Source organism: Crotalus tigris, unplaced genomic scaffold (genome assembly GCF_016545835.1).
Source record: "Crotalus tigris isolate CLP2741 ecotype Arizona unplaced genomic scaffold, ASM1654583v1 scf7180000017639.5415321, whole genome shotgun sequence".
NCBI lineage: Eukaryota > Metazoa > Chordata > Lepidosauria > Squamata > Viperidae > Crotalus > Crotalus tigris.
Window position 1 is genome coordinate 2,019,734 of NW_024096532.1, and position 25,860 is coordinate 2,045,593.

At 42.8% G+C, this 25,860-nt stretch overlaps 1 protein-coding gene across 1 annotated transcript in view; it reads right to left on the reverse strand.

The window, feature by feature from the left end:
- Window positions 1-24,327, reverse strand: part of CACNG6 (calcium voltage-gated channel auxiliary subunit gamma 6) — a 50,120-nt gene extending 25,793 nt beyond the window's left edge. The window contains exon 1 of the mRNA XM_039335105.1: window positions 23,728-24,327. Coding sequence (XP_039191039.1) covers window positions 23,728-24,052 — 325 coding nt within the window. The 5' untranslated portion in view covers window positions 24,053-24,327. The remainder of the gene's footprint in view (window positions 1-23,727) is intronic.
- Between the last annotated feature and the right edge of the window lie 1,533 nt (window positions 24,328-25,860).

Below are 25,860 nucleotides of genomic sequence, written 5' to 3' on the forward strand. Positions count from 1 at the left end.
ATAGTGCCTGTTGGCTATCATTTGTGCATAAAACAGTGAACGGGGAATAGAAGTATAGCATCAACATGTAGGGGAGAATTAAATTGAGCTTGGTATCTGCTGAGACCTTCAGTCAGGCATCTAATTTCAGTTTGATGGACTGTTCGTTCTCCGCCACAGCCATCTGGTCAGCCACTGCTCCCGTTGTCAATACCAGCGGCCTCATTTCTAAACTGGAATGTATCCAGATATAACTTATGATATAACTTTCACACTTTCATTTCCAAGGCTCCGAGCAACCTTCACTTTTGTACTACAAAGGTTAGTATAGTGGCTTCTGTCCAGAGCACATTGCCAGACCTGTGTTGTGGGATTGTTTATGGAGCTGCAAGATGGGGTCCTGTTAAGTCCTGAGAGCAATAAAGAGGTCCGAAGGCTCATCTTAAAAGCAACAGTGCTTTTATTGGTAACAGCTTCCAATCTGGCACTCTACGAGGCACGCAGGCTCTCTTAACAACCCAGAGACCCAGACAGAAGAGATACTTTTTCCAAGCGCTGTTCGCGCCCTGCACATGTGCGCAGAGCCGGCACCACTCAGTCTGGTCCCGGGCAACTTCTGCAATTGCCCGGGACCCTTGCAACGTCCCGAGCCTTCTCCTGCAGGCTCAGGACACAACACCCCTCCCCCCTAGAGGGAACACACTCTAACCTTTCTCACACAATATTTTCTGTGACCGTGTCACACATTCCATCACTCAAATGCAGGGAACGTGGACTCTCTGATGTTGAGTTTGGGCATGGTGCTCTGTATCATTTTGGAAATAAACGTATCTGAAACAAAAAAATAATAACAATACCCAGGAGGCCCCTTTTGTTTGGGCCCCCTACTTAGATCCCCATAAATTGGACTGCAGGTTAACATATTCCCTCAGGTATTTGGGTGGGTGTTTGGTCCGTTGCAACCTTCTTGGACCTGGCGAGAGTGCTGGGCCCACCTGCTCGCCTGCCAGGCCAGGTGAGCCCGGACATTCCTGCCCTACAACCATAGATGCCCCAGGAGCTGTTGCCTGGCCTGCCTGCTCACCTACTAGGCTCAGCAGGCCAGGACTTGGTTGCCCCACGTACCCGGTCGACCTGCCCCTCAGCTGGCTGGCCGGACCCTCTACATCCAATCCAGCATACCTTGGAGGGGTGGTAGTCCCCAGGTCCACAGTGGACCTTCCTTGGGAGCACTGTTCCTAGGACCCAAGGCCAGCCGATGCTGGGTGCTGGGTAATGGAGTTACCCCAGTGCTCTGGAGCTTGCCCACCTGTGTCTGAGGTGCCGTAGTCAGGAGTCACCTCCTTGGCCACCTTCTTTCCTGTGGACCTCCTTCTGGGAGCAGTTGCGGGATCGTACTCTCGCCCTTGCTGGAATCCCTGTTCATTGTCCCTTTGTGCGTTGTTAGGATACCCCTGGTCAGTCTCCCTGTCTGGAGTGTTATCTGGCATAAGTGAATAATGTGGATACCCCCGGTGTGACTCCCTGTCTGGAGTAATTGTGGGTGAGTGGGGAATCCCTGTCCCTTGAATTCCGGTACTGCATATTATCCTCCCACTCTCCCCCCAGAGCAGAGTCAGGAGCAGAAAGGTGAGAGTCCAATCTCCAACGCAGCTGATCTATGTGCCTGCGAATGACGCGGCCGTCTCCCAGAGTGACTTCATAAGACAATGGCCCAGAGGCCTTGCGGACCACATCTGTGACCCAGAGATGACAGGCCCATAGTTACATGCCCAGACCGGATCACCCCCTTGGAGTCTCCTAGGTGCCCACAGTTGTGACACCTGGGAAGCCAGCCGGTCAGGGTGCAACCTGTCCAGCTTAGTGATGAGGCAGAGACCCCAACGGAGTTCAGCAGGACTCTTCCCCGTGGCAGTGTATAGTGTGGTGCGGTGTGCGAGAAGGAAATCTGCTAACCTGTGATGCCAGTTACCATAAGTCAGTTTCTTGAGGGCATCTTTGGTAGTGCGCACCATTCTCTCAGCCATTCTGTTGGAGGACAGGTGGAAAGGAGCCGAAATCACGTGCCGGATCATGTTGGCTTCCAGGAAAGCCTGGAACTCAGAAGAAGTAAATTGGGGACCATTGTCTGAAACTAGCACATCTGGAAGATCGTGTGATGCAAAAATGCCTTTCAACACCTGGATGGTCCTGGCAGTAGTGGTGGAGGAAACAGGAACCTCTAGCCATTTGGAATGGCTGTCAACAACAATGAGGAAGAATTGCCCCTGAAAGGGCCCAGCATAATCTATATGCACCCTAGACCATGGCAACTGAGTTTCCTCCCACCTGTGTACTGGGGCCTGAGGCATTTCAGGCCGAGATTGTTGACACGCTAGGCACCCATGCACCTGGGCCTCGATAGCTTTATCGAGACTCGGCCACCAAAGATGGCTGCACGCAAGCGCTTTCATCCAGACAATACCTGGATGTCCCTCATGTAGAGAGGACAAGATTCTAGACCTCAGTGAGGTTGGGATCACTATCCTGCTACCCCATAACAAGCAACCTTTGAAAGTGGAAAACTCATGCTTCTTTTTCCAGAAGCTTTGAAACTCAGTATCAGGGAATTTGTCAGGCCACTCTGACAACACCCATGACAACACGCGTGTGAGCGTGTGATCAGTGGTCGTTTCTGCAGCCACATCCGTAGCATTGAGGGGACACTCAGGCAATTCCTGGATAGACAGAATATTAACTGCTGGAGCAGGACCAAGCTCCAATTGCTGCAAGGGCAATCTACTCAGGCCATCTGCATAGCCCATCTCTTTTCCAGATTTGTGAATTAATGTAAAGTCATATGCTAACAGGAAAATGGACCATCTCAGCATGCGAGGAGAAATGATATGTGGGGTCTATTTGTTAGTGGTAAACAACCCCAGAAGTGGCTTATGGTCAGTATAGACCGTAAATTTGCGGCCATATAAGAAATCATGAAATTTCTTAATGCTGGCCACTATGGCCAAAGCCTTTCTGTCGATCTGAGCGTAATTTCGCTCAGCAGAAGACAGAGTCCTCAAATAATAGATCACAGGGACCTGCATCCCATCAGCCATCAGGTGGCTTAGTACTTCTCCCACCCCATAAGAAGATGCATCGCAGGCAATGCAAACAGGCAGTTGCTCATTGAAATGAGCTAAAACGGCATTAGACGTGAGCAAGGCCTTAACCTCCTTGAAGCTTTTGTCATGGACCTTAGTCCACTGCCAAGGAGCCTGCTTGTCCAAGAGCCTGTGTAATGGCTCTGCCACAGCAGTCTTGTGAGGTAGGAAAGCATGATAAAAATTTAAGAGGCCTAAGAAAGCTTGTAGTACACCCTTGGATTTAGGGCTTGGGGCCTTTTGTATGGCATACAATTTATCTTCAGTGGGGTGAATTCCCTGAGCATCTATTCTGAATCCTAAGAAGTCAGTTGAATTGACTCCTATCTTGCATTTTTCCTTTTTAAGTTTAAGGCCTGCTCTTCTGAAACGGAGCAATACAGCCCTTAATCTCTCAGCTAAATTTTGTGCTGACTCCCCAGCAATGAGGACGTCATCAAAGTATGGGCAGCCCCCAGGAATACTTTGAAGCGTGCTTTCCATGACGCTTTGGAATATGCCGGGGGCTACGTTTATCCCAAATTGTAGTCTCTTGACTTTGAATGCCCCTCTGTGGGTTGCAATAGTTGGGGCCTCTGCAGCTGCATCATCAACAGACAGCTGTTGATAGGCCTGTGCCAGGTCAAGCTTTGCAAAGATGCGACCCCCCTTAAGGGAGGCCAGAATGTGACTTAACACAGGCACTGGATAAGCATGCTGTTATAGTGCCTTATTTAGTGTGCACTTGTAATCTGCACATATATGTATATCCCCATTAGCCTTTAGAGGCGTTACTATGGGGGTTTCCCATGGGTTTGAATCTACAGGTTTTAAAATGCCTTGCTGGAGCAATTTGTCCAGTTCAGCATCTATCCTGGCCTTGAGGGCGAAAGGAACCCTCCTTGGCTTAACCCTGATGGGCGTGATGGTTGGGTCTAACCGTAGCGAGACTGGATGCCCCTTGAACGATCCAAGCTCTGGACTGAACACATCTGCAAACTCCCTGCAGACTTCTGCTAGGCTCGGTGTTTGCAAATTGTGCAGCCCCGTGACCTGGATTTCCAGGGCCTCGAACCAATCGAGTCCAATAAGGCTCGTACATTTCCCCCCACAACCAACACGTCTAGAGGACCTTCAAAATCCTTGTGCTGTACATTAAGGGTGGCCTTCCCCTTAACACACACCTTAGAATTCTGAAAGTCTGTAAGTATTATGTTGGATGGTCTAAGTTTGGCTCGAAGGCCACTGCTGTTGCAAATCTTCCTAAATGTATTGCTAGAAATAATAGAGAGAGCGGACCCAGTGTCCAACTCCATAGCTATAGGAATCCCTTGCAACCTTACTTTAAGGGACAGTTTTTTCTTTAAGGGCTTATGTGTGCCTGTCCTTAAAATACTCCTGCACGATGTGCAGAAACCCAAACTATTTTGGCTGGGGACCCTGGTACCTTTCAGATGCAATTCTTCCTGAAGTTGTACCTTCTGTTGACTCAAACAGACAGCTGCAATGTGGCCTCACTTTCCACACCATCTGCATATGGAGGAACAGAACCTACACTCAGCTCTCTTGTGGCTTGCTCCGCACCCGAAGCATTTGATGGCTGCAGTGACCTTGTCCTGACGCTCCTTCTGCTTCCTTCCCATTGGCTGGTAAAGTCTATTCACCTCTTCTTCAGGATCCGTGTCTGATCCTTCTTTGACGTCCTCCTGATGGACAGTAGCTGTCTCAGGAATGCTCCTGGTGGGCCGTAGAGACTTCACAGCTCCTCCTGCTGCTTTTTCAGCTGTCACCTCTCTCAGTGCATCTTGGAAAGTGATATCGTCTCTGGCAAAAATCTTCTGCTGCAAATCTCTTTCCTTAAACCGCAAACGAAGTGATCTTGCAGCCTCTCTTCCAGATCCTTGAACTCACGTGGCTTGGCTGCTCTCCTTAAAACTGCAATAAAGTCTTTAGGAGATTCACCTGCCCTCTGGTCCCTTTGCTCAAACGTATGTCTCCATGCAATCACAGACAATTTGGGCTGAAAATGTTCCTTTAGTAATTTCTTCAAGTCAGTAAACGTGACTGCCTCCAGAGGTGCAGGGGCCACCAGGTTTTCTGCTATTTCAAACACTTCCTGACCACAACAGTGTTGCAGCCTTCAAGCCATCTTCCCTTATCTGATTCACCCTGAAATAATTCTCCACCCTTGCAACATAAGAGTCCCATTTTTCTGGGTGGGAAATATCAAACTCAGAAATGCGACCAATCTTTGCCATTCTGTAGTTACAGTCTTCCCTCTCACTCCTCTACTCTTCCTAGTGGGGAGGGGGAAAGGGTCTTTCAGCCGAGCTCACTCTCCAGCGATGCTGTACTGGCAAGCTTGAGACGCCGACTTCCCCTCTTCAGGACTTCTTTGTGGGTAATTAGAGCTTGCCTCTCTTCAGCTTGTAAATCATCCCACCTTCGTCGCCAGTGTTAAGTCCTGAGAGCAATAAAGAGGTCCGAAGGCTCATCTTAAAAGCATCAGTACTTTTATTGGTAACAGCTTCCAATCTGGCACTCTACGAGGCACGCAGGCTCTCTTAACAACCCAGAGACCCGGACCGAAGAGATACTTTTCCAAGCACTTTTTGCTCCCTGTGCATGTGCGCAGAGCCAGCACCACTCAGTCTGGTCCGGGGCAACTTCTGCAATTGCCCGGGACCCTTGCAACGTCCCAAGCCTTCTCCTGCAGGCTCAGGACACAACAGGTCCCATTCCCGTGGCCATCGCTAGCCTTGCCTTTAGACAACTGACAATTGTCAGTCACATCTGAAAATGGGCAACAAAGGGCTGGAGGAGTGAAGTGCTTAAGACAGATTAGAGCTCACCATTTCCCAGTTTCTAGCCTGATGCTTTAACTGCTACACAAAACTGGCTCTTTCACATTTCATACATGTTAACAACTTGGGGAGTGGGTGAAGTTAAGCATTAACTTTGCAGAACTAAATGCACCAATGTAGCCAAACGGTTTTTTTTCCCCTATTGGTGCTTCAGGAGGATATCAAATAGACACAAGGAGGAAGGTTGGACAGATGAGATGCCACTGTAGATAAATGTTCTATTTTGCTGAATTACAGATAGTTCTCAAATTACAACAATTCGTTTAGTGACCACTCGAGGTTACAATGGCACTGAAAAAAGTGACTTATGACTGTTTTTCATACTTAGGACCATTGCAGTGTCCCCACTGTCACATGATCAAAATTCAAACTTTTGGCAGCTGGCTCATATTTACGATGGTTGCAGCATCCCAGGATCATGTGATCAGCTTTTGCGACCTTCTGACAAGCAAAGTCAATGGGGAAGCCAGATTCACTTAACCATGTTACTAACTTAACAACTGCAGGGATTCACTTAACAATTGTGGCAAGAACGTTGTAAAATGGGACAAACTTAATAACTGTCTCTCTTAGTAACATAAATTTTGGGCTCAGTTATCATCATAAGTCAAGAACTAACTGTATTTTCTCTTAACTGTGTCATACAGAGACAGGTAGGTAATAAATATTTCACTCTCTGTGCTTCATGAACTGGATCATTTTACCTCAGTCTTACCGCAGATGGAAAAAGATAAATCCGGCCCAAATTTCCAACCACCAAACTTCTCACAGATTCAAAACAGATGAGGATAGAAATGAGAGATACCAATAAAGGAGAATATTTGCAGCTCAGGGTTGAAATGAGGGTGTCCTTGGTGTTCTCTGAGCATGGTTGTTTTCTTGCAGATATTTCATTACCCAAACTAGGTAACATCATTAAAGATAGGCCATGAGATCATTCTTTGTCATCATTCCTCACAAATTGTATTCCATTTGCCTTTTAAGCATCTGAAGCTAATTATTTCACTGTTGCTTTCTTTTTTCCAAGGTTTTTTTTTTTTTACCATTTCTTCTTGTCTTGGTTGATAGTCTGGCACTCAAAATCCTTTCTAGTTTGTAAGATTGCCAATGGAGCACTTATGAATGTGCTACAGGGGGAAGCTGAACACTGTCTTGATGCTCATCATTAGCGCATCAAAGGTTTCTTCTTAAATTCTTTTTCCCCACCTTGTTACACTCAGTTTACAACCATTCCATGCAGAAGCAATTTAAAAGTTGCTCTTCAGTGAGGAAACAGAATAGAAAGAGAGTTTGGGTGTGAGAGAAAAAAAGAAGATTTTTCTCAATGACCTAGAACTAGCCCAAAAAATTTTCTGGTGTGTTTGGGCAGCACAAGCTGGCTTTACACATTGTGTAAGAGAATATCAAGGTTTGTTTTTAGTTCTGGGAATCCTGTGAGTGTGGTTGATAAAATATTTTTTAAATCTTTTGGTGAACCTAGAATAAGGTGACCAACTGTCCTCTTTTAGGAAGGACAGTCCTCCTTTTGTAAGTTCTGTCCTCAAAAAGTGTCCTCCTTCATGTCCTCCTTTTCGATATTTGAAGACTAATCTGCAGGGCTTTTTTTTTCTTCTCATAGAACGCTCAGAATGGCGTTCCAGCACCTTTTTTTGATGGTTTTTTTTTCAACTTTTGCATGAGCTGTGCAAGTCCCCCTATTGGCTTTCGAAAGCCAATAGGAATTGCTGCTGACCGCACCAAAACACCCGGCCGGCAAACTTTGCACATGCAAGTTGTCTGCAACGAAGGTGAATTGGCAGGAACTTTGCACCCTCCCTGCTATCCAACTACACCATCTCCTAGTTAGTCCCAAAGACACCTGGAGAAGACTAACTTCCATTTAGGGATGGAAAAATCAAAAAAGAGGAAATGCCATTTCAACGATAAATTGAATAAGGAATTTCCATTCATCACATCCAAGAAGAATAACATTGTTTTCTGCAATATTTGCAGTGGAGAATTTTGTATTGCAGTTGGGGGCAGAGCAGCTATTACGAAACACTTGACCACCAAGAAACATAAGCAATCATCAAATGCATCTGCTTCCAGTTGTAACAAGTTTTTTAAAAACTTCAAAGTATTCTCAAGATGAAAAACAGCTGCAATGGAGGGAACATTTGCATTCCATACCATACCATAATTCACAATCAAAGTTTTCGTAGTATGGATTGTACAACTAAATTATTGAAAAAGTTTCACAATGCTAAATTTTCATGTGCCAGGACAAAATGTGAGGCTATTATTAAATCAGTATTTTAAAATTACTGTGACAAAATACTTACAGAAGACTTGGAAACTGCAGCATTTGTAACTGTTTTATCTGATGCATCCAATCATAATGAAACTAAATTGTATCCAATACTAGTAAGATATTTTAATGTTACCAAGGACATTCAAGTAAAAATTTTAAATTTAGAATCCATTGAGGGTGGAACTGCTGAAAGTTTGTCAAACCATCTATACAGAATAATAAATGAAAACAATTTGAAATCCAAAGTTGTTGCACTAAGAGCTGATAATAGAAACACAAATTTTGGTGGGCGAAGATGCAAAGGGGTGAATAATGTGTATGTAAAATTACAAGATTTACTCTAAAAGAAAATACTAGGAATAGGTTGTAATGCACATATTTTATCAAATGCAATCAACACGGCATCATGTGCCATGCCAATTGATGTAGAAGTAATAATAACTACAATTTATTTGTATTTTAGTCATTTTACTGTTCGTGTGGCTACTTTAAAACAATTTTGTGAAGAAGCGAATGTTCAATACAAAAAACTTTTAGGATATTCAAAAGTTAGATGGCTTGCTCTAACATCTGCTATAGAGCGTGTTCTACAATTATTTGAGCCTCTCCGTTCATATTTTTTAAGTTTAGACAAATGTTCTAAAATCCTGGAATCATTTTTCAATAATGAAATATCTGAGATATTAATGTATTTTGTACATAATCAAGCATCTATTTTTCACAAAACGATTCAAAAGATTGAAGGTGAACACATTTCAGCTACAGAAGTTAGTCTTATTTTGAATGACTTTATCCTTCAATATAAAACTCGATTTGAAGAAAATTGTCTTCCTTTAGTTATAAAAAGAAAATTGTCAGACTTAGAGGAATCAAATCCGGGCATAACGGAAAAGTTTATCAAAGAAGTGCAGAATTTTTATCAAATATGTTTTCAATATATCGAAGAATGGTCTAAAACAAACATCATAGGAAATAACAGTTTTCAATGGTGTTTTTTGACTTCATTGCAAGTATATTGGACAGATATTGAATCTTGTGTTGAGTTTTTATCTAAAGAAATGCCAGACATTAAAATAGACGACAATTGTCTCTTTGAAGAAATTAGAAGACTGAATGTATTTTTAAATTCTGAAAAATTAATACAATGGGAAAATAAACACGTTGAAATTGATAAAAGATGGATGGAAATATTCAGCCATTTCAAAAATGAACATATTCCATGTGAAAATTTATTTATTCTTGTTCAATTTACATTGTGCTGCCCTGGAACTAATGCAGCAATTGAAAGGGTTTTTTCAATTGCTAAGGATTTTTGGAAAAGTGAGAAATCGAGATTGAATGTTGATATTCTAGCTGCAGCGCCATAAAATTCAATATGAAGGATATTTCTTGTTCAGATATTTCCAATATATTGTTAGAAGATGATACATTGACAAAAAAAATCATTCAATGGGAAAGTACTCATTTAAATAATAATTAATAGGCATGTAAACATAATTACAATATAAAATGTTATTGTTACAAATGTTTTTTATTATGCATTTATCATGCTATAGTGTATTCTGTATTATTGTTGCAATGAATAAAATGTTTCTTTTATTTACAATATTTTTTTCTTCAATTTATTTGTGTCCTCCTTTTCATTATAAAAAAGTTGGTCACCTTAACCTAGAACCATGAATAAGATTATTGTTTCAAGAAAAAGTTTTGCACCATCTCAGGCTCAAGGATAAACAGAGCAACCTGTGTACATTTGGTGACATTTCAACCTCAAGATAATCAAATTGTAATATTTTCCCTGAGAGGAGAGGAATTTATTGTTTAACTCAAAAGTATCCATTTGTAAATGAAATTATATGAAATCTAATCTAACTTTTGCCGTGCTGATGATGCTTTTGAAACAGGCCTCTAAATAAATGCAGTGTACAATTTAGAATATTTCTACACCACCTAATCAGACCATGATGAAGAAATGATAGTTTAACAAAATGAAGGGGTGCCCACAAGGGCTGTATCAAAAAAATCAAGATGATGGCCACAACCACACACAGGATGAAGAAGAGAAAAGTTATATAAAACTTTAGCAATCTTGGCTGAAATGAGGAAGGTTCGATCTTCTACAAGGCATCCCTGAAAGGGGTGTGTGTGACAAAAGTCAAGATGGTGGCCACAGCTGTGCTATCAGAGTCCCGCCCCTTTGGAGATGTCCAGTGCATATGATGTATATTGAAAAGGGGTGGGGCTTTGATCCACACTATTAAAGCTCCACCCTTTTTTAAAATTTGCATTGTAGTAGTAAAAGCAATGGGCCATGATTGTGTGGTTGTGATTACCATGGTGGCACAGTGGTTAGAATGCAGTACTGCAGGCTACTTCTGCTGACTGCCGACTGCCAGCAGTTCGATTATCACCTACTCAAGGTTGACTCAGCCTTCCAATCTTCCGAGTGAAATGAGAACCCAGATTGTTGGGGGCCATAGATTTACCCTGTAAACCAGGGCTTTCAACCTTTTCACCCATTGTACCAATTTTAGGATATGGCAATATCTGAGTATCACCAGTCACCTAGCAAGGTGTCAAAAACTTGACCCCCCAAAAGGAAAAAAGTGATAAAGTACAGGTAGTCCTCGACTTACAACAGTTCACTTAATGACTGTTTGAAGTTACAATAACACTGGAAAAGTGCCCCCCAAGCTACAGCCGAGCAAGACACCCACCCGGCAGTGTTCTTCCTCCTGTCCGAGGTTTGGCAGTGGGGGTGGGGTGAGGAGGTGTTTGGTTTTTATTCCCCCTGTCTGCTGGGTGGTTGCAGCAGGTTTTGGTTACTTCACATGACCCTGGGACACTGTGACCGTCATAAATAAGAATAAGTTGCCAAGCATCTGAATGTAAATCACAAGACCCTGGAGATGCTGCAACATTCCAGCTGATCGGCGCTTCTTCTGGGCTCAGCAGAAGCACCAGGATCAGTGCTGAGCTCCAGCTGGAGCCTGGCACTGATCCTGGTGCTGCCACTGAGCCTGGACAGCCCCAAAGAAGCACCGATCAGTTGGAAAGTGGCACTGATCCTGGCGCTTCCGCTGAACCCTGATAGCCCTGCAGCTCCAGCCATCTCTCATTCAGGCTTGTGCGGTGCTACCACCAGTTCATCTCATTCCCCTCCCCCACTACCACTTTTCTAGGATGGTCGCATACCATCAGCCAGGTGCCAATGTACCACAGGTGGTACCCGTACCACTGGTTGAAAAGCCCTGCTATAAAGCACTGTGAAGTCGTATATAAGTCTCAGTGCTATTGCTATTGCAGCACGCCCCATGGTCACGTGATCAAAATTCAGGCACTTAGCAACTGGTTCATATTTATGACGGTTGCAGTGTCCTGGGGTCATGTGGTCCCCTTTTGCGACCTTATGACGAGCAAAGTCAATGGGGAAACCACTTAATAACTGTGTTACTAACTTAACAACTGCAGTAATTCACTGTGGCAAGAAAGATTGTAAAATGGGGCAAAACTCACTTAACAAATGTTTTGCTTAGTAACAGAAATGTTGGGCTCAATTGTGGTCATAAGTGGAGGACTACCTATATTGCTGATGTTATGGCAATTGCTCCATAGGCAAGGATACATTTCTGCCCTGATACAGTCTACAAGCTTGCTCATGTATGATTGTCTCTGATTATTTCATTCAACACTTGACAATGGGACTGAATCAAAAGGCTTGACCGACTGTAGCACAGGGAGTCCTTGACTTACAACTATTTGTTTAGCTACCTCTTAAAGTTGCAATGACACTGAAAAAAATGATTTATGACTGGTTTTTACACTCATGATTTGTTGCAGATTTTCATGGTCATATGGTCAAAATTTGGGCACTAGGCAACTGGTACGCATTTGGAAGGATTACAGCATCCCTGGCTCATGTAATGGCCATTTGCGATCTTCTGAACTGGCTTCCAAGAAGCAAAGTCAATGGGGAAAGCTGGATCCCCTTAACAACCGCACAATCCACTTAACAACTGCTTAAGGACTCTGGCAAACACGATTGTAAAATTGGGCCTGACTCACTTTAAAGCTGGCTTGCTTAGCACCAGAAATTCCGGTCCTAATTATAGTCATAAGTCGAGGACTGCCTATATTTTAATGCAATTTTGATCAGCCAAAATCAGTAGGGGAGATTTTTTGTAGTTGGTAGGTGAACGTCAGCATCACCTACACAAGGGATAGGCAACCTTGGCTCTTTTATGACTCGTGGACTTCAACTCCCAGAATTCCTCAGCCAGCCATGCTGGCTCAGGAATTCTGGGAGTTGAAGTCCATGAGTCATAAGAGAGCCAAGGTTGCCTACCTCTGACCTACACTCAGTGCGTCAGTGTCATATTCCTTGCGGCCAGCGGAGAAATAGTCTTCTTTCGTGGCAGGACAGGATGGTATGAAATTTTAGTGTGCAGCTTTGGATCTGGGATAACTGCCGCACATATGCCAATTGTGGGGCAACAAGTAGAACTGGAGGCGAAGACTTTGATCCGGAAAGAAGAACAAAGGAAGTACAGCTGCTCTAATCAAACTGAAACGCCCACACAGCTGCATTTCTTTGCAGAGAGAGAGAGAGAGGGAGAGACAGGGGGGAACATCAGCATCACTAAGCAGCCTTTTGTTAGAAGTCGGTTTCACTGTATAGGGAATTTAAGATGGAAGATGAATAACTTATAATCTAACTCAAAACGGGAAGGAAACCAGGTCTGGCGGGGTGGTGGTGGAGGGGAGCTTCACACAAATCTTTTGCTTTAAGCTGAACACATTATAGCACATTCAGACAGAAGTGCTGCTTTGTGTGCATGCAGGAGAAAACTGGCAATGTGCAATACAGGTAGTCCTTGATTTATGGTGACAATTGAGATCAGGATTTCCTATGCTAAGGCAGTTGTTTAATGAGTTGTGCCTGATTTTATGACTTTTGCCATAGTTGTTTAGTGAACCATTGCAGTTGCTAAGTGAATCATGTAGTCATTAAATAAATCCAGCTTCTCCCCCATTAACTTTGTTTGTCAGAAGTTGGCTGGGAAGGTCACAAATGACTATTGCATGACCCTGAGATGCTGCAACCGTCGTAAATACATGCCAGTTGCCAAGTGCCTGAATTTTGATCCCGTGACCTTGGGGATGCCCCAAGAGTTGTAAGGATGAAGACCAATTGTAAGTCACTTTTTCAGTGCCATTGTAACTTCAAATGGTTGCTAAAAGAATGCTTAGCAGTTGAGGACTACGTGTAGTAGAGATTTTGTGGAACGGGCATCAGCAGTAGAAGTATCAAAAGGCAAGTGGAGTGACTGTGACTGTGTGATCAAAGCCCTGCCACTTTTCAATATATATAGCACACACTATACATTTAAAAAGGTTTTGTTGGAATAGCCATGGCCTCCATCTTGACTTTTCTGATAACCCCCCCCCCCAGGGATGCCTTGTAGAAGAAGCAACTTTCTTATTTCAGCCAAGGTTGCTAAAGTTTCAAATAGTTTTTCTTTTCTTCATCCAGTGCAGAGAATTGGGATATTATGTTTAGAACGCCTAGCTTGGGTGTGCTGATGGTCCTGGGACCCTCTCACAGGTCTTTATTTATGATTTTCCTTCATCCAAGTGAAGTCAAGTTCACATTCAGAAAGGCTCTGGGACCATCTAGAATTCCCTAGCCAGCCATAAGCAGAAATACTAATTATAACAGACTTAACCATGTGGCAAAACATCAGGTAGAATTATCAACATCATAAATGATTATTAGGCTGGTGTTTTTTTTTCTATTGGCACCACAATAGGCTTCACCAAAGATTGCTAGTGATAATAGCTGATGATGAGAATAATGATGATATGGATAGGCTCCTCCAAGATGACAGGGACTATCATGTGGGTTAGACAGCATCATCACCAGATAGATTCGTAGCTGGCTGACCGGCCCTATTCAGTGTGTGGTCCTCAATGGAATTTCATCTATATGGAGGGAAATGTGTAGTGGGGTGCCTCAGGGCTCTGTTCTGGGCCCAGTGCTCTTCAATATCTTCAATGATTTGGTTGAGGGGATAGATGGGGAACTCATCAAATTTGCAGATGACATCAAGCTGGCAGGAATAGCCAACACTCCAGAAGACAGGTTTAAGATACAGAAGGATCTCGACAGACTTGAACATTGGGCGCTAACTAACAAAATGAAATTCAATGGTGAAAAAAGCAAGGTTCTACATTTAGGCAAGAAAAACCAAATGCACAGGTATAGTATAGGAGGTACCTTGCTCAATAGTAGTAACTGTGAGAGGGATCTTGCTGTCCTAGTGCAGTGGTTCTTAACCTGGTGATATCACCCCCCAGGGGGCGATTTTGTTTTTCAGGGGGGCAATGGAACGAAAAGGGGGCGATATGGGGGTGATGGAGTGAGACGTTTTAGGGACACTTTTGAGACTTTTTCATGCAGTGAATCGCTGTATATCTGTCGTACAAAAACATCAGATCGCTCGCCGTGATTTAAGAATGCGATTAACAAAAATGGTTCCAGACATCAAGAAATTGGCATCAGCTCATCAAGCACAAGGCAGCCATTGATGTTCTTTTTTTGCTTTTTGTGTATATACATTTTTTTCGTTAATAATTGTCTGAGCTTTTATCGTTGTATTTGCTTGCGTTGGATTTCACGTTCCAGTTTGAGTTTTCGGCTTTGTGTTGGAATTTTTGTTGTGCTCTGTAAAACATTTTGTGGGTCTCTTTGTATTGTACTTTTTTAGCATGCACTCCAGTTTGATATTATATTTTCTTTATGTCTTTTTAATCCTTTTTACTGTGTGCATGACTATATATACTTTCCTCGAATCTTAATTTAGTTTCAGAGTTTTCATGTTGAAATTCTTTGTTCCTGCATTGTGGTTTGTTCTTATGCCCTTTTTATATTTCTTTTTGTGCCTTAAATTTCACTTGTAATTCAGTCATTAAATGTTATTGTTTTTCTTTTCGGGCATTTCACTTTCTTGCAATTGAATTTTGTTTTCAGTGGTCATTACATTTAAGTGCCTTGAATAAATAAGATAATAATGAAATACATGTATCATGAAATTTGGGAATAAAGTGACGGGTGGCATCAAAATTTTTCACATAGTTGAGATATAGGAAAAAGACTGGAAATAAATTATTTGCATCGATATGTCCTGATGACAATTTTAAAGAAAACAAAAAAGTGTTTGCATAAATTGAAGAATTATTTCCTGTGTTGTGATTGAGAGGTTATGTTGGGGGAGGGGAGCGATGACAACTTCCTCATTGGCTCAAGGGAGCGATTCGTTAAAAAAGGTTAAGAACCACTGTCCTAGTGGACAATCATTTAAATATGAGCCAGCAGCGTGCAGCAGCTGCCAAAAAAGCCAACACAGTGCTAGGCTGCATTAACAGAGGGATAGAATCAAGATCACGTGAAGTGTTAATACCACTTTACAATGCTTTGGTAAGGCCACACTTGGAATACTGCATCCAGTTTTGGTCACCACGATGTAAAAAAGATGCTCAGACTCTAGAAAGAGTATAGAGAAGAGCAACAAAGATGATTAGGGATCTGGAGGCTAAAATATATAAGGAACGGTTGCAGGAATTGGGTATGTCTAGTTTAATGAAGAGAAAGATGAGGGGGGACATGATAACAGTGCTCCAATATCTCAGGGGTTGCTACAAAGAAGGGGGAGTCAAGCTATTCTCCAAAGCACGTGAAGGCAGGACAAGAAGCAATGGATGAAAAGTAACCAAAGAGAGAAGCAACCTAGTTGATCTCATGGTTTCAGAAGTGAAGCAGAAACCTGTATGGATGCTTAGTTAAATTGGGAAGTTAAAAATATGTTCTAGAGCAGGGGTAGGCAACCTTGGCTCTTTTATGACTCGTGGACTTCAACTCCCAGAATTCCTGAGCCAGCCATGCTGAGGGGAAAGGGAGTTTCCAAGCTGAGCCATGCTGGCTCAGGAATTCTGGGAGTTGAAGTCCATGAGTCATAAAAGAGCCAAGGTTGCCTACCCCTGTTCTAGAGGAAGGCAGTGGTAAATCAGTTCTGTGTATGTGGAAATTAAATGGGTAAGACTACCAAGTCAAACTGGACCCAAGAGAGGTCTTATATTTTCCACACTATTGAAGGAAACTCACTTTAACTCCATGCTCCCAATAATTTGCAAGTCACACAGACGAGATAATTTTGCAAATTCAGTAGCACGTAAAGCAGGGGTCTTCAAATTTGGCCCTTTTATGACTTGTGGACTTCAATTCCCAGAATTCCTCAGCCAGCGTGCCTGGCTGAGGAATTCTGGTAGTTGAAGTCTACAAGTCATAAAATGGCCAAGTTTGAAGACTCCTGACATAAAGTATAAAAAACTAGTCCTTAAAAAACAGGAAACCTTTCAGAATAAGCTTAAATATTTGGCCTGGCTTTAGTTGTTAAGTATGGGATGATAAATTTGGAATGATAAATGTAATTGCATCTTGAGTACTTGATCTCTCCTCTTCCCTTTGAATTTGGCATTGATGGCAGAAATTGTAAATTGAGACGGGAGATGCATGGCTTTTTTTTAAAAAAAAATCTTTTGCTGTGACATCTCATAAACATCCAAAATTAAAAACTGCTGAAAGTGATAACGTTAGTGTTAGTCCAGGGATTAGACAAAGGATATGTATACTACAGATGATACTTTGACTTGGTTTAATGACAGGACTAGCCTGATGCAACACAGTCCATATGTGTAATTGCAAAATTCCCAGAGAAAGGATGGGATATAAATGAAATGGTACATAACTGAAAGTTTACAAGTGTTGACATTTCTGAAATAGAAGAAGCAATTAAGAAGTTTTAGCCCCGACAACACCTGTTCTTTCAACGCCTGAAATACTCCAAGATAATCTTGTCTCTTAATATCTACCCCAGCTGAAGATCCTTAGGAATTTCTGTTGTGCTTCAAATGAAATTTAGAAATCAAACCCAAGCAACTGCAAGCATTAGCTATCTCTAAAACTCACAATGTCTGAGCAAAGAGTAAAGCAAAGAGAAAATGTGCTTAGATTATAAAAGGAGATTTTAGCTGGGGCCAATTTGTATGGTCTTGCAAGATAATCTGCACCTTGTGAAAATGGAAATGGAAAAGCGTTCTTCCTGTCTCCCCTCCCTTCCACACAAAGGCATTGAGAGAGAATTGTTCATGCTGTAGTTCAATATTTCTTAACCTTGGCGAATTAAAGATGTGTGCACTTCAGCTCCCAGAATTTCCCACCCAGCCTCTGGGGGGGGGGATTCTGGGAGTGGGGAATTCTGGGAGCTGAAGTCCACATATCTTAAAGTTGCCAAGGTTGAGAAATACTGTTTTGGCTAATACATAAAGTAAGGAAATCCAGAGATGGTAAGATCTTTGCACCTTAATCAGTAACTTCTTGGGAAGATGTAGTCCAGGGGTCTTCAAACTTGGCCCTTTTATGACTCATGGACTTCAACTCCCAGAATTCCTAAGCCAGCATGCCTGGCTGAGGAATTCTGGGAGTTGAAGTCCATGAGTCATAAAAGGGCAGAGGTTGAAGACCCCTGATGTAGGCAAAGGAAGAGCAGAATCTGGGGGCAGATTGAAAGGGGGTAGAATTGCTACGCAGCCACAAGCGAACTAAGCCTAATGTACTTTGTGCGCCGTTGGCTTTTATCTAGGCCAGTTTCACTTAACAACAGTGTTACTAGCTTAATAACTATAGTGATTTACTTCACATATGTGGCTAGAAATATCACAATATGGGACAAAACTCACTTAACAAGTGTCTTACTTAGAAGCAGAAATTTGGGGCTCTATTGTGGTCATAAGTTGAGGATTACCTGTATTTATATGTATATATATTCAAACACATCATATATGGAAATTTTGAATTTACAGTGTTCACAGTAGTGACGTCTGCCTGCAAAAGATGCTCCTAGACTGGAGCTAAATGCAGAACAGATTGCTTTATATTTGGTGGACTGGGTGCACATAGATATATATCCTCCTTGGTTTCTGCTGACAGGGGAGCCTGTGGCCTAAAGGTTAATACAGCTGCCTAACATGCAAGCTGCCCAGGTTCAAATCCCAGAGGGTTAAGACTAGCTGATGAGAGCTAAAGAGCTTGAAATAGCTGTACTAGTTTCCCTTTAACTCTTTGTCAGCGATAAAAGTTTGAATTTTTCACAGTAGTGACCTCTGCCTGCAAATGATGCTCCTAGACTGGAGTGAAATGCAGAGCAGAACAGATTGCTTTATATTTGGTAGACTGGGTGCTCTACCCAACACATATATATTCTGGCTCTTTTACTTCCCCAAAATATCATGCCTTTGACTAACACAGTGGCAGATTTTATTTTATTTTTTAAAGTCACTTCCAGTGTCAATCAGTGTTGGTTTCTGTGTGTACAGATGCATGTATGAATTTCTCTACAGGTGAAAATCAAGATCAAGGACAAAGGAAGACCAATCAGCCAAACTGTCAACACGTTTAGCATATAAATATAGGAAACAAAGAACTTTTTAAGAGAGCAGAGAAATAATAGGGACATTTATAACTGAACTAGAAATATGCAAGAGCCATCACAGAAGTAATCTGATATAGGCAAACTCTGGGAAGAAGGACTATACAAGCCGTCCTTAACTTACAACAGTTCACTTAGTGACCGTTCAAAGTTACAATGGCACTAAAAAAAATGACATATGACTATTTTTCACACTTAGGACCATTGCAGAATCCTTATGGTCACATGATCAAAATTCAGACGCTTGGCAACTGGTTCATATTTACGATGGTTGCAATATCCCGGGGTCATGTGATCCCCTTGGCGACCTTCTGACAAGCAAAGTCAATGGGGAAAGCCAGATTCACTTAAAAACCGTGTTACTAACTTAACAACTGCAATGATTCATTTAACAACTGTGGCAAGAAAGGTCGTAAAATGGGGCAAAACTCACTTAACAAATGTCTCACTTAGCAACATAAATTTTGGGCTCAATTGTGGTCATAAGTCGAGGACTACATGTACTGAAATCCTTTTTCATTGTTGAATGACAGAAATATTTGTAGGTATCATATTCTCAAATATCAAATAGATGTAGAAAAATCATATATTCAAAACCCATCTCCAGTAGAATGTGAGGTACTGAAGGCAATAGGCCCTCTGTCAAACAGGAGAGCAACAGAGGAAATATCCATGAAACTGTATAAAGCTTCAGAAAAAAGCAATTAAATGCTCATAATTGCCCGCCAATGAATATGTCAATGAATATGAAATGAAATTGTGTGACCTAAAAATTTGAAAAGATCACTGCATATGCCTACACTGAAGAACATGAAAGACAATGTGCAAATTACTGAATCATTGCCCTAGTTTCTCACACAGCAAAGTATTAATTTTGTTTTCAAAGTATGGAGCCATAGATGGGGAAAGAAATTCCAAGCTAACATAAGATGGATGATGAAGGAAACAAGAAAATAGAAAAAAAGAGGCGGAATTTCCCCCCCCCCCAACAAAAGTTGTGTCTGAATAATGTGATACTTGTAAGGAGTCTTTAGGAAGAAGGAGGAGGAGGAGGAGGAGGAGGAGGAGGAGGAGGAGGAGGAGGAGGAGGAGGAGGAGGAGGAGGAGCTATAACAAAAGATTTTGGAGAAACAGAATATAGTGGAACCTTGGTATTCATCCTTAATTAGTTCTGGGAGGTGCAATTAATATCAGAAATGATGAGTACCAAACAAATTTTCCCATGTTATTACCTTCTACTGTACTAAAGAGAGTCAGAAGTTGGTGCCTTTACACCACTTTTTTTCTTTTCTCTTTGTATTTAATATTTTGATAAACCAATAAAAAAGTTTTTAAAAAGTTTTTTTCCCTCCACAAGGAATAATGTAGTGAGTCACAAGGCAACTGACACTGACAGATTCTAGCGTGTGTTGGGTACCAAACAAACAATAAGTATCAGGACAAAACATTTACGTAAAAAATGCATCGAGTACCAAATTCAATGAGTTTCAAAGCAGTTGAGTACCAAGGTACCACTGTAGTTCAGAATATAATACAGATATATATTCCCATAACATACAGCAAATGGAAGTGATGACAGCTGAAATTAAAATCTGAAGGTGAAAAAAACTATTTGAAATACACAGATGGATCAATTTCGTAGCTGGAGGTAACGAGAATCTAGATGAGCTCTTAATGAATGTAAAATGGAAATTAATATTTGAAGTTGTAGTTAAATATTAAAAAGCTGAGGTCATGTTAACCGGCAGGCTTAACGAATGAAGAAGTGAAATTGGTAGATGATTTTATTTTCAAGGGGCCAAGAATAGAAAAAGGTGGAAAGTAGGCTGAAGTAGAAAAATAGAGTTTAAACTTAGAAATATAAGCAATAACAAGATTAGGCAAAATTGTTAAAGAGATGATTGCTAGAATCGTGGATGTTTTATTACTAGATGTTTTCAAGTAACGGTTGGACAGCCATTTGTCTGGGATGATAGGAGGTTTCCTTCCCTGAGTTAGACTGGAAGAGTCCTTCCAACTCTCTGATTCTATGACATTTAATGAAAAGAAAAAGTGAATAGAGAAAGCCATACAGATAGTCCTCGACTTACAACCACAATTAAGCCCAAATTTCCATTCCTAAGTGAGACAGTTAAGTGAATTTTGCCTCATTTTATAACCTTCCCTGCCACAGTGGTTAAGTGAATCACTGTAGTTAGTAACACAGTTCTTAAGTGAATCTGGCTTCCCCATTGACTTTGCTTGTCAGAAGGTTGCAAAAAGTGATCATATGACCCCAGGATCAGTCAGTCCTAGAGGAGATCAACCCTGACTGCTCTTTAGAAAGCCAGATCCTGAAGTTGAAACTCAAATACTTTGGCCACCTAATGAGAAGGAAGGACTCACTGGAGAAGGGCCTAATGCTGGGAAAGATTGAGGGCAAGAGAAGAAGGGGACGACAGAGAATGAGGTGGCTGGATCGAGTCACTGAAGCAATAGGCATGAGCTTAAATGGACTCCAGAAGATGGTAGAGGACAGGAAGGCCTGGAGGAATGTTGCCCATGGGGTCGCGATGGGTTGGACACGACTTTGCAACTAACAATAACATAGTCCTTCCAGTAATTATATATGAGAATGAGAGCTGGACATTTAAAAAGAACAAAAGAACCGTGATATATACTTTCCAATAGTGAAGAACAGAGGGATTGCACGGAGAACCCCACCAATCAATCCTGAATTAAAACAAAGACTGATTATTAAGATAGTGCTCAGCAAGTAAAATACCTGGATCATCTGATGAGGCCAATGATGGAATGGAATAAATGTTTAGGGGAAATGATGAGATGGATCGACGGGATCAAAGAAAAATGTGCTAATCGGGAAGATTTATTTCCTGGGGCCCTATAAGAGCTTCTGAAGTCAGACACTCATGAATGGATGCTGTCCTAGTTTAAACAACCATTTTTACCAATTCAGTGGCCTCTAGATGCATTGGGAGAATAACTTCTATAATCCCCCGGACAACAGGGCAACTGGCTCTGGTCCATCGGGATGAGGAAAGCTGTTGTTAAGACAATTCTCCATTCAAAGAGGGAATGCGCTTGTGGAAACTGGAATTGCAAAATGTGCTAGCAGGGCCTTAGTCACCCATAATTAGTGAAAGGGAATAAACACTGCAGCAATTCTTCATAACAAGTTCTTCGTCTATCATTGCAAAAAGGGGCCAAGCCTGAAGTCATTGATTATAAGCATCCTGGGTATATGTGGAATGGAAGGGAGGGGTAGAAAGAGAGGAGAGACAGATGCCATGCATCAGTTTGGGGTTTGTGAATAGATGAGGAGAGTGAATATGTCTAAGCAGGAAAATTAGCATTACTTTCAAGACAGGAGTGCAACAACGCCCTTCTTCCCTGGTCTTGCTAGCTGGAACTGCTGAAAAGTGTAATTTAGTAAGCCCTGCAGCGATTCCATTACACTAAGGATAAGAGCCCCAGATTCACTAATGGCTGCCAAACCCTTATCTTCAAATTGCCCCCATTATCTTGCTTGTGCCATGCCTTATGATTCTATGCGAGATGCACATGTTATGCTTCCATGTAAAAACACTATTAGTAATTTTGTGTGACATCAGTACCCACAAACTCTTCCCCATACATTTTTCTCTTCAGCTGCAACATTCTCCCCTGAGTGGCAGCAACATCTTCATAAATTGCCAGGTGGCATAATAGTTATGAGGAAGGCACCACTCAGGAGTAGCAGCTGTTTGGCTGGCTAAGGGGAGTCCATTGGTGATGGAATAGATGGTGAATGGCTATAGAAGTGCAAAGTCTTTCCAATTACGTGTGTGTGTGTGGTGTGTGTGTGTGGTGTGTGTTTGTGTGTGTGTGTGTGTGTGTGTGTGTGTGTGTGACAGAAAGAATGTGCATGGAAAATTTGGGTTGGATTTTCTGGGGAGGTGAGCTAGACAGGGATCTCACCAGTTGGCCTCACCCATCTCAACTCCAAGCACATCTCCTGGAACACAAGTACAAGTATAAAGTTTTCCCAGTTACATGTCTGTGTGTGCATTATGTGTATGTGAGATAGAAAGAATATGTGTGGAAAGTTGAGTTGGGAGGTGAACAGGACAATGATCTCCCCTGTCTATGCTGAATTCATCCATCCCACCCCCCAGGCACATCTCCTGGAACAAGAGTACAAATGCAAAGTCTTTTCAATTATATGTATGTGTGTGTGTATGTGAGACAAAAAATAAATGTTTATGGAAAGTTGGGTTGGGTTTTCTGGGGAGGTGAGAAGGGCAGCAATCCCATCTATCTTCTCCAGGACTGGTCTCATCCATCCTACCTCCAGGCACATTTCCGGCAACAAAAGGACAAGCTCCTTGCAGCAGCAAAAATCTATGTATGAAGGAGCAGCAACTGGATGTGGAGTTGAAGGAGACCAGCAAAAGACACTAAAGAGGTCTACAAAGTTGACTATTCCAAACAGAGTTGGAGAACATATTTAGAAGAATTTAGCAAAGAGAAGAAGAGCAAATACTTCCAACACTGGAAGTTTTTAAGAAGAGACTGGACAACCATTTTTCTGGGGTTGGACTAGAAGACCTCCCCCTTCCAATTCTATTATTATTATTATTATGGATCATCAGCCAGATGTTCAGACTGGATTTGGCATTTTGTCTACTTATCGAGTCCTTACCCAGGACCTGGGACAGGCAGATGTGGATGTTTGATGGTATTACAGATATCGTCGCAGGATAGAAGCAGTTCTTAGTAAGGCCGCCTTTTACAATTGACTAATAGCGAATTTGTCAATGCCAATGGTATTCAAGTGGTGCTCCAGTTGTTTTGGGATTGCACCCAAGGAGCATATCATCATCATCATCATCATCATCATTATTATTATTATTATTATTATTATATAGGAAGGGAATTCAAAGCACTCTTACCACCAGGTAACTCCGCAGGCCCGCAGGTGTCTCTCTCTTCTCCCACATCGTAGACCCAGAGTTTCTTGTAGCAGAATTTCCACAAGCCGAAGTGGGCGGCCTCGCAGATGGCGGAATGGTTCTGCTTGTAGGTGTTGAGTTCCACCCAGAATTCTGTGCCCACCGCCAGCACTGTCAGGGTCATCCCCACAATGGCCACAAAGAATGCCAGCTTGATCTTGCCTTCCTGCTCATCCGCCAGAAGTTTCTGCCGTGAAGTCTCTCCCCTCCTGCGCATGGCTATGCGCTGCTCCCGGTCCTGAAGGAAAAAGTTTGGCCACATCATAGCCCCCTTTCCTGATCCCTGCTTGTTTAGGGAATCTATTTTGTCCAGAAAAAAAAAAATAAAAGCTAGCTTGTCTGCTGCCCGTAAACACCCAAGCTCTGAGCCAGGTTTTGTGCTTGGGTTTGTTGCCCAGCTTTTTCTAAGTTTTATCTAGGTCAACACACTGCAAGCAGTGCCGAAAAGTTGTCGAGCGATCTCCCCGCACTCGTGTGTTTTCGAGGCAGTGCCCCCAACTTGGCAAGGAGCACAGCAGCTACCTCAGCCACCCTGGTGCCTTGGCAAGCCTACAGAGCACCTGTTAGTGTTCCTCAGCCATCATCCAGGCAGCGAGGGTTATTTTAAGCTGTGAGGTTCATAGACAGTCTGGATGTGTTTGTGTGCAGGGGTATGGTGCTCTTAAAAAAGCAGACGCTTAAATTGGACCCTTTCAGGAACGGGGGAGGCCCTCTTGTGCCAGCTGCCCATTCCCACAGCACCCCCTGTCGGGCATGGAAGAGCTCAAGGCACTCTTCCTCTGCCCCATCATTCTGTGGAACTTGGTTTGCTTCCAACAGGCTTGGAAATCTTCTCAATGTACCGGTTGTTTATTATGGGCAAACGTATCAGATCCTTTTGCTCTCCTCTTTATGCATGTGCTTGATGGGGTTGACTGAGGCAATGAATTGTCCTGTTCTGGTTTATTATTTTGAAGTCCTACAAAAAAGTTAGATGTCCCCTGGAGAAAGCACTGATTTATTTTCAAAGTAGGGTGCTTGCATGTCCTAATGTGAACTAAGTTGTGAATGATGCCTTTACAATGCCGTTATTTTAAAACAGGCACATTTTGGGGAATTCTTGATGCTGTCTGAACTTGGTTGTTTGCTTGCAGATGTTTCATTATCCAACTAGGTAACGATATCAGTGGTAGTGAGTGTGGGGCTTGCTCCTTTTTTATATACAGTAACTCGCCAGCATTGGTGGTGGCTTTGTTTTCTCTTTGGTAGTTCCTTGATTAGGGTATTACCGTATTTTCCGGCGTATAAGACGATTGGGCATATAAGACGACCCCCAACTTTTGAGAAGATTTTCATGGTTTAGAAAGTAATCTTATACACCGGAAAATACAGTAGCAATGCTCGCTGGAGAAGCTTACTCTTCCTTGCTCAAAAATGTTGGGAGGGAAAGAAGGGAAAGGAAGGAAGGAAGATTGAAGGAGAAAGGAAGGAGATGGAGAAGGAAGGAGATTGAAGGGGAAAGGAAGGAAGGAAGGAAGGAAGGAAGGAAGGAAGGAAGGAGAGAGAGATTGAAGGGGAAGGGATGGAGATGGAAGGAAGGAAGGAAGGAAGATTGGAGGGGAAAGGAAGGAGATTGAAGGGGAAAGGAAGGAAGGAAGGAAGGAAGGAGAGAGAGATTGAAGGGGGGAGGCGTTGCCAAGGACGCACAAGCAGCTCCGCACAATTGCCTGGGGAGGGGGGAGGCTCTGGCAGAGAGCCTGGTGGAGAGCCAAGCGGTGGCACATCTGGGGCCTCGGGAGCTGTGCGGAGGATCCGCGCGCCTTGGAACTGCTGGCTGCACTCTCACACCCGCCAACCTGGAGCCCTCCATCCTCATCCCAGCACCTCTTGCCCTCTCCCAGCCACCCCACCGGGACCTGCCCGCCCCTCCAGCCTCCTGAGCGCCATCGCAGCAGTGGGGTCACGGGAGCCCCTTTCCACGCCGCACAGCCCATCGCATGCAAGAAGGGCACGGCCGGAGTGATAGCTCCCACTCGGAAGGCACCACTTCTTCCCTCCCGGCCCTGCCAGCTGGCCTCCGACACACATGCGGAT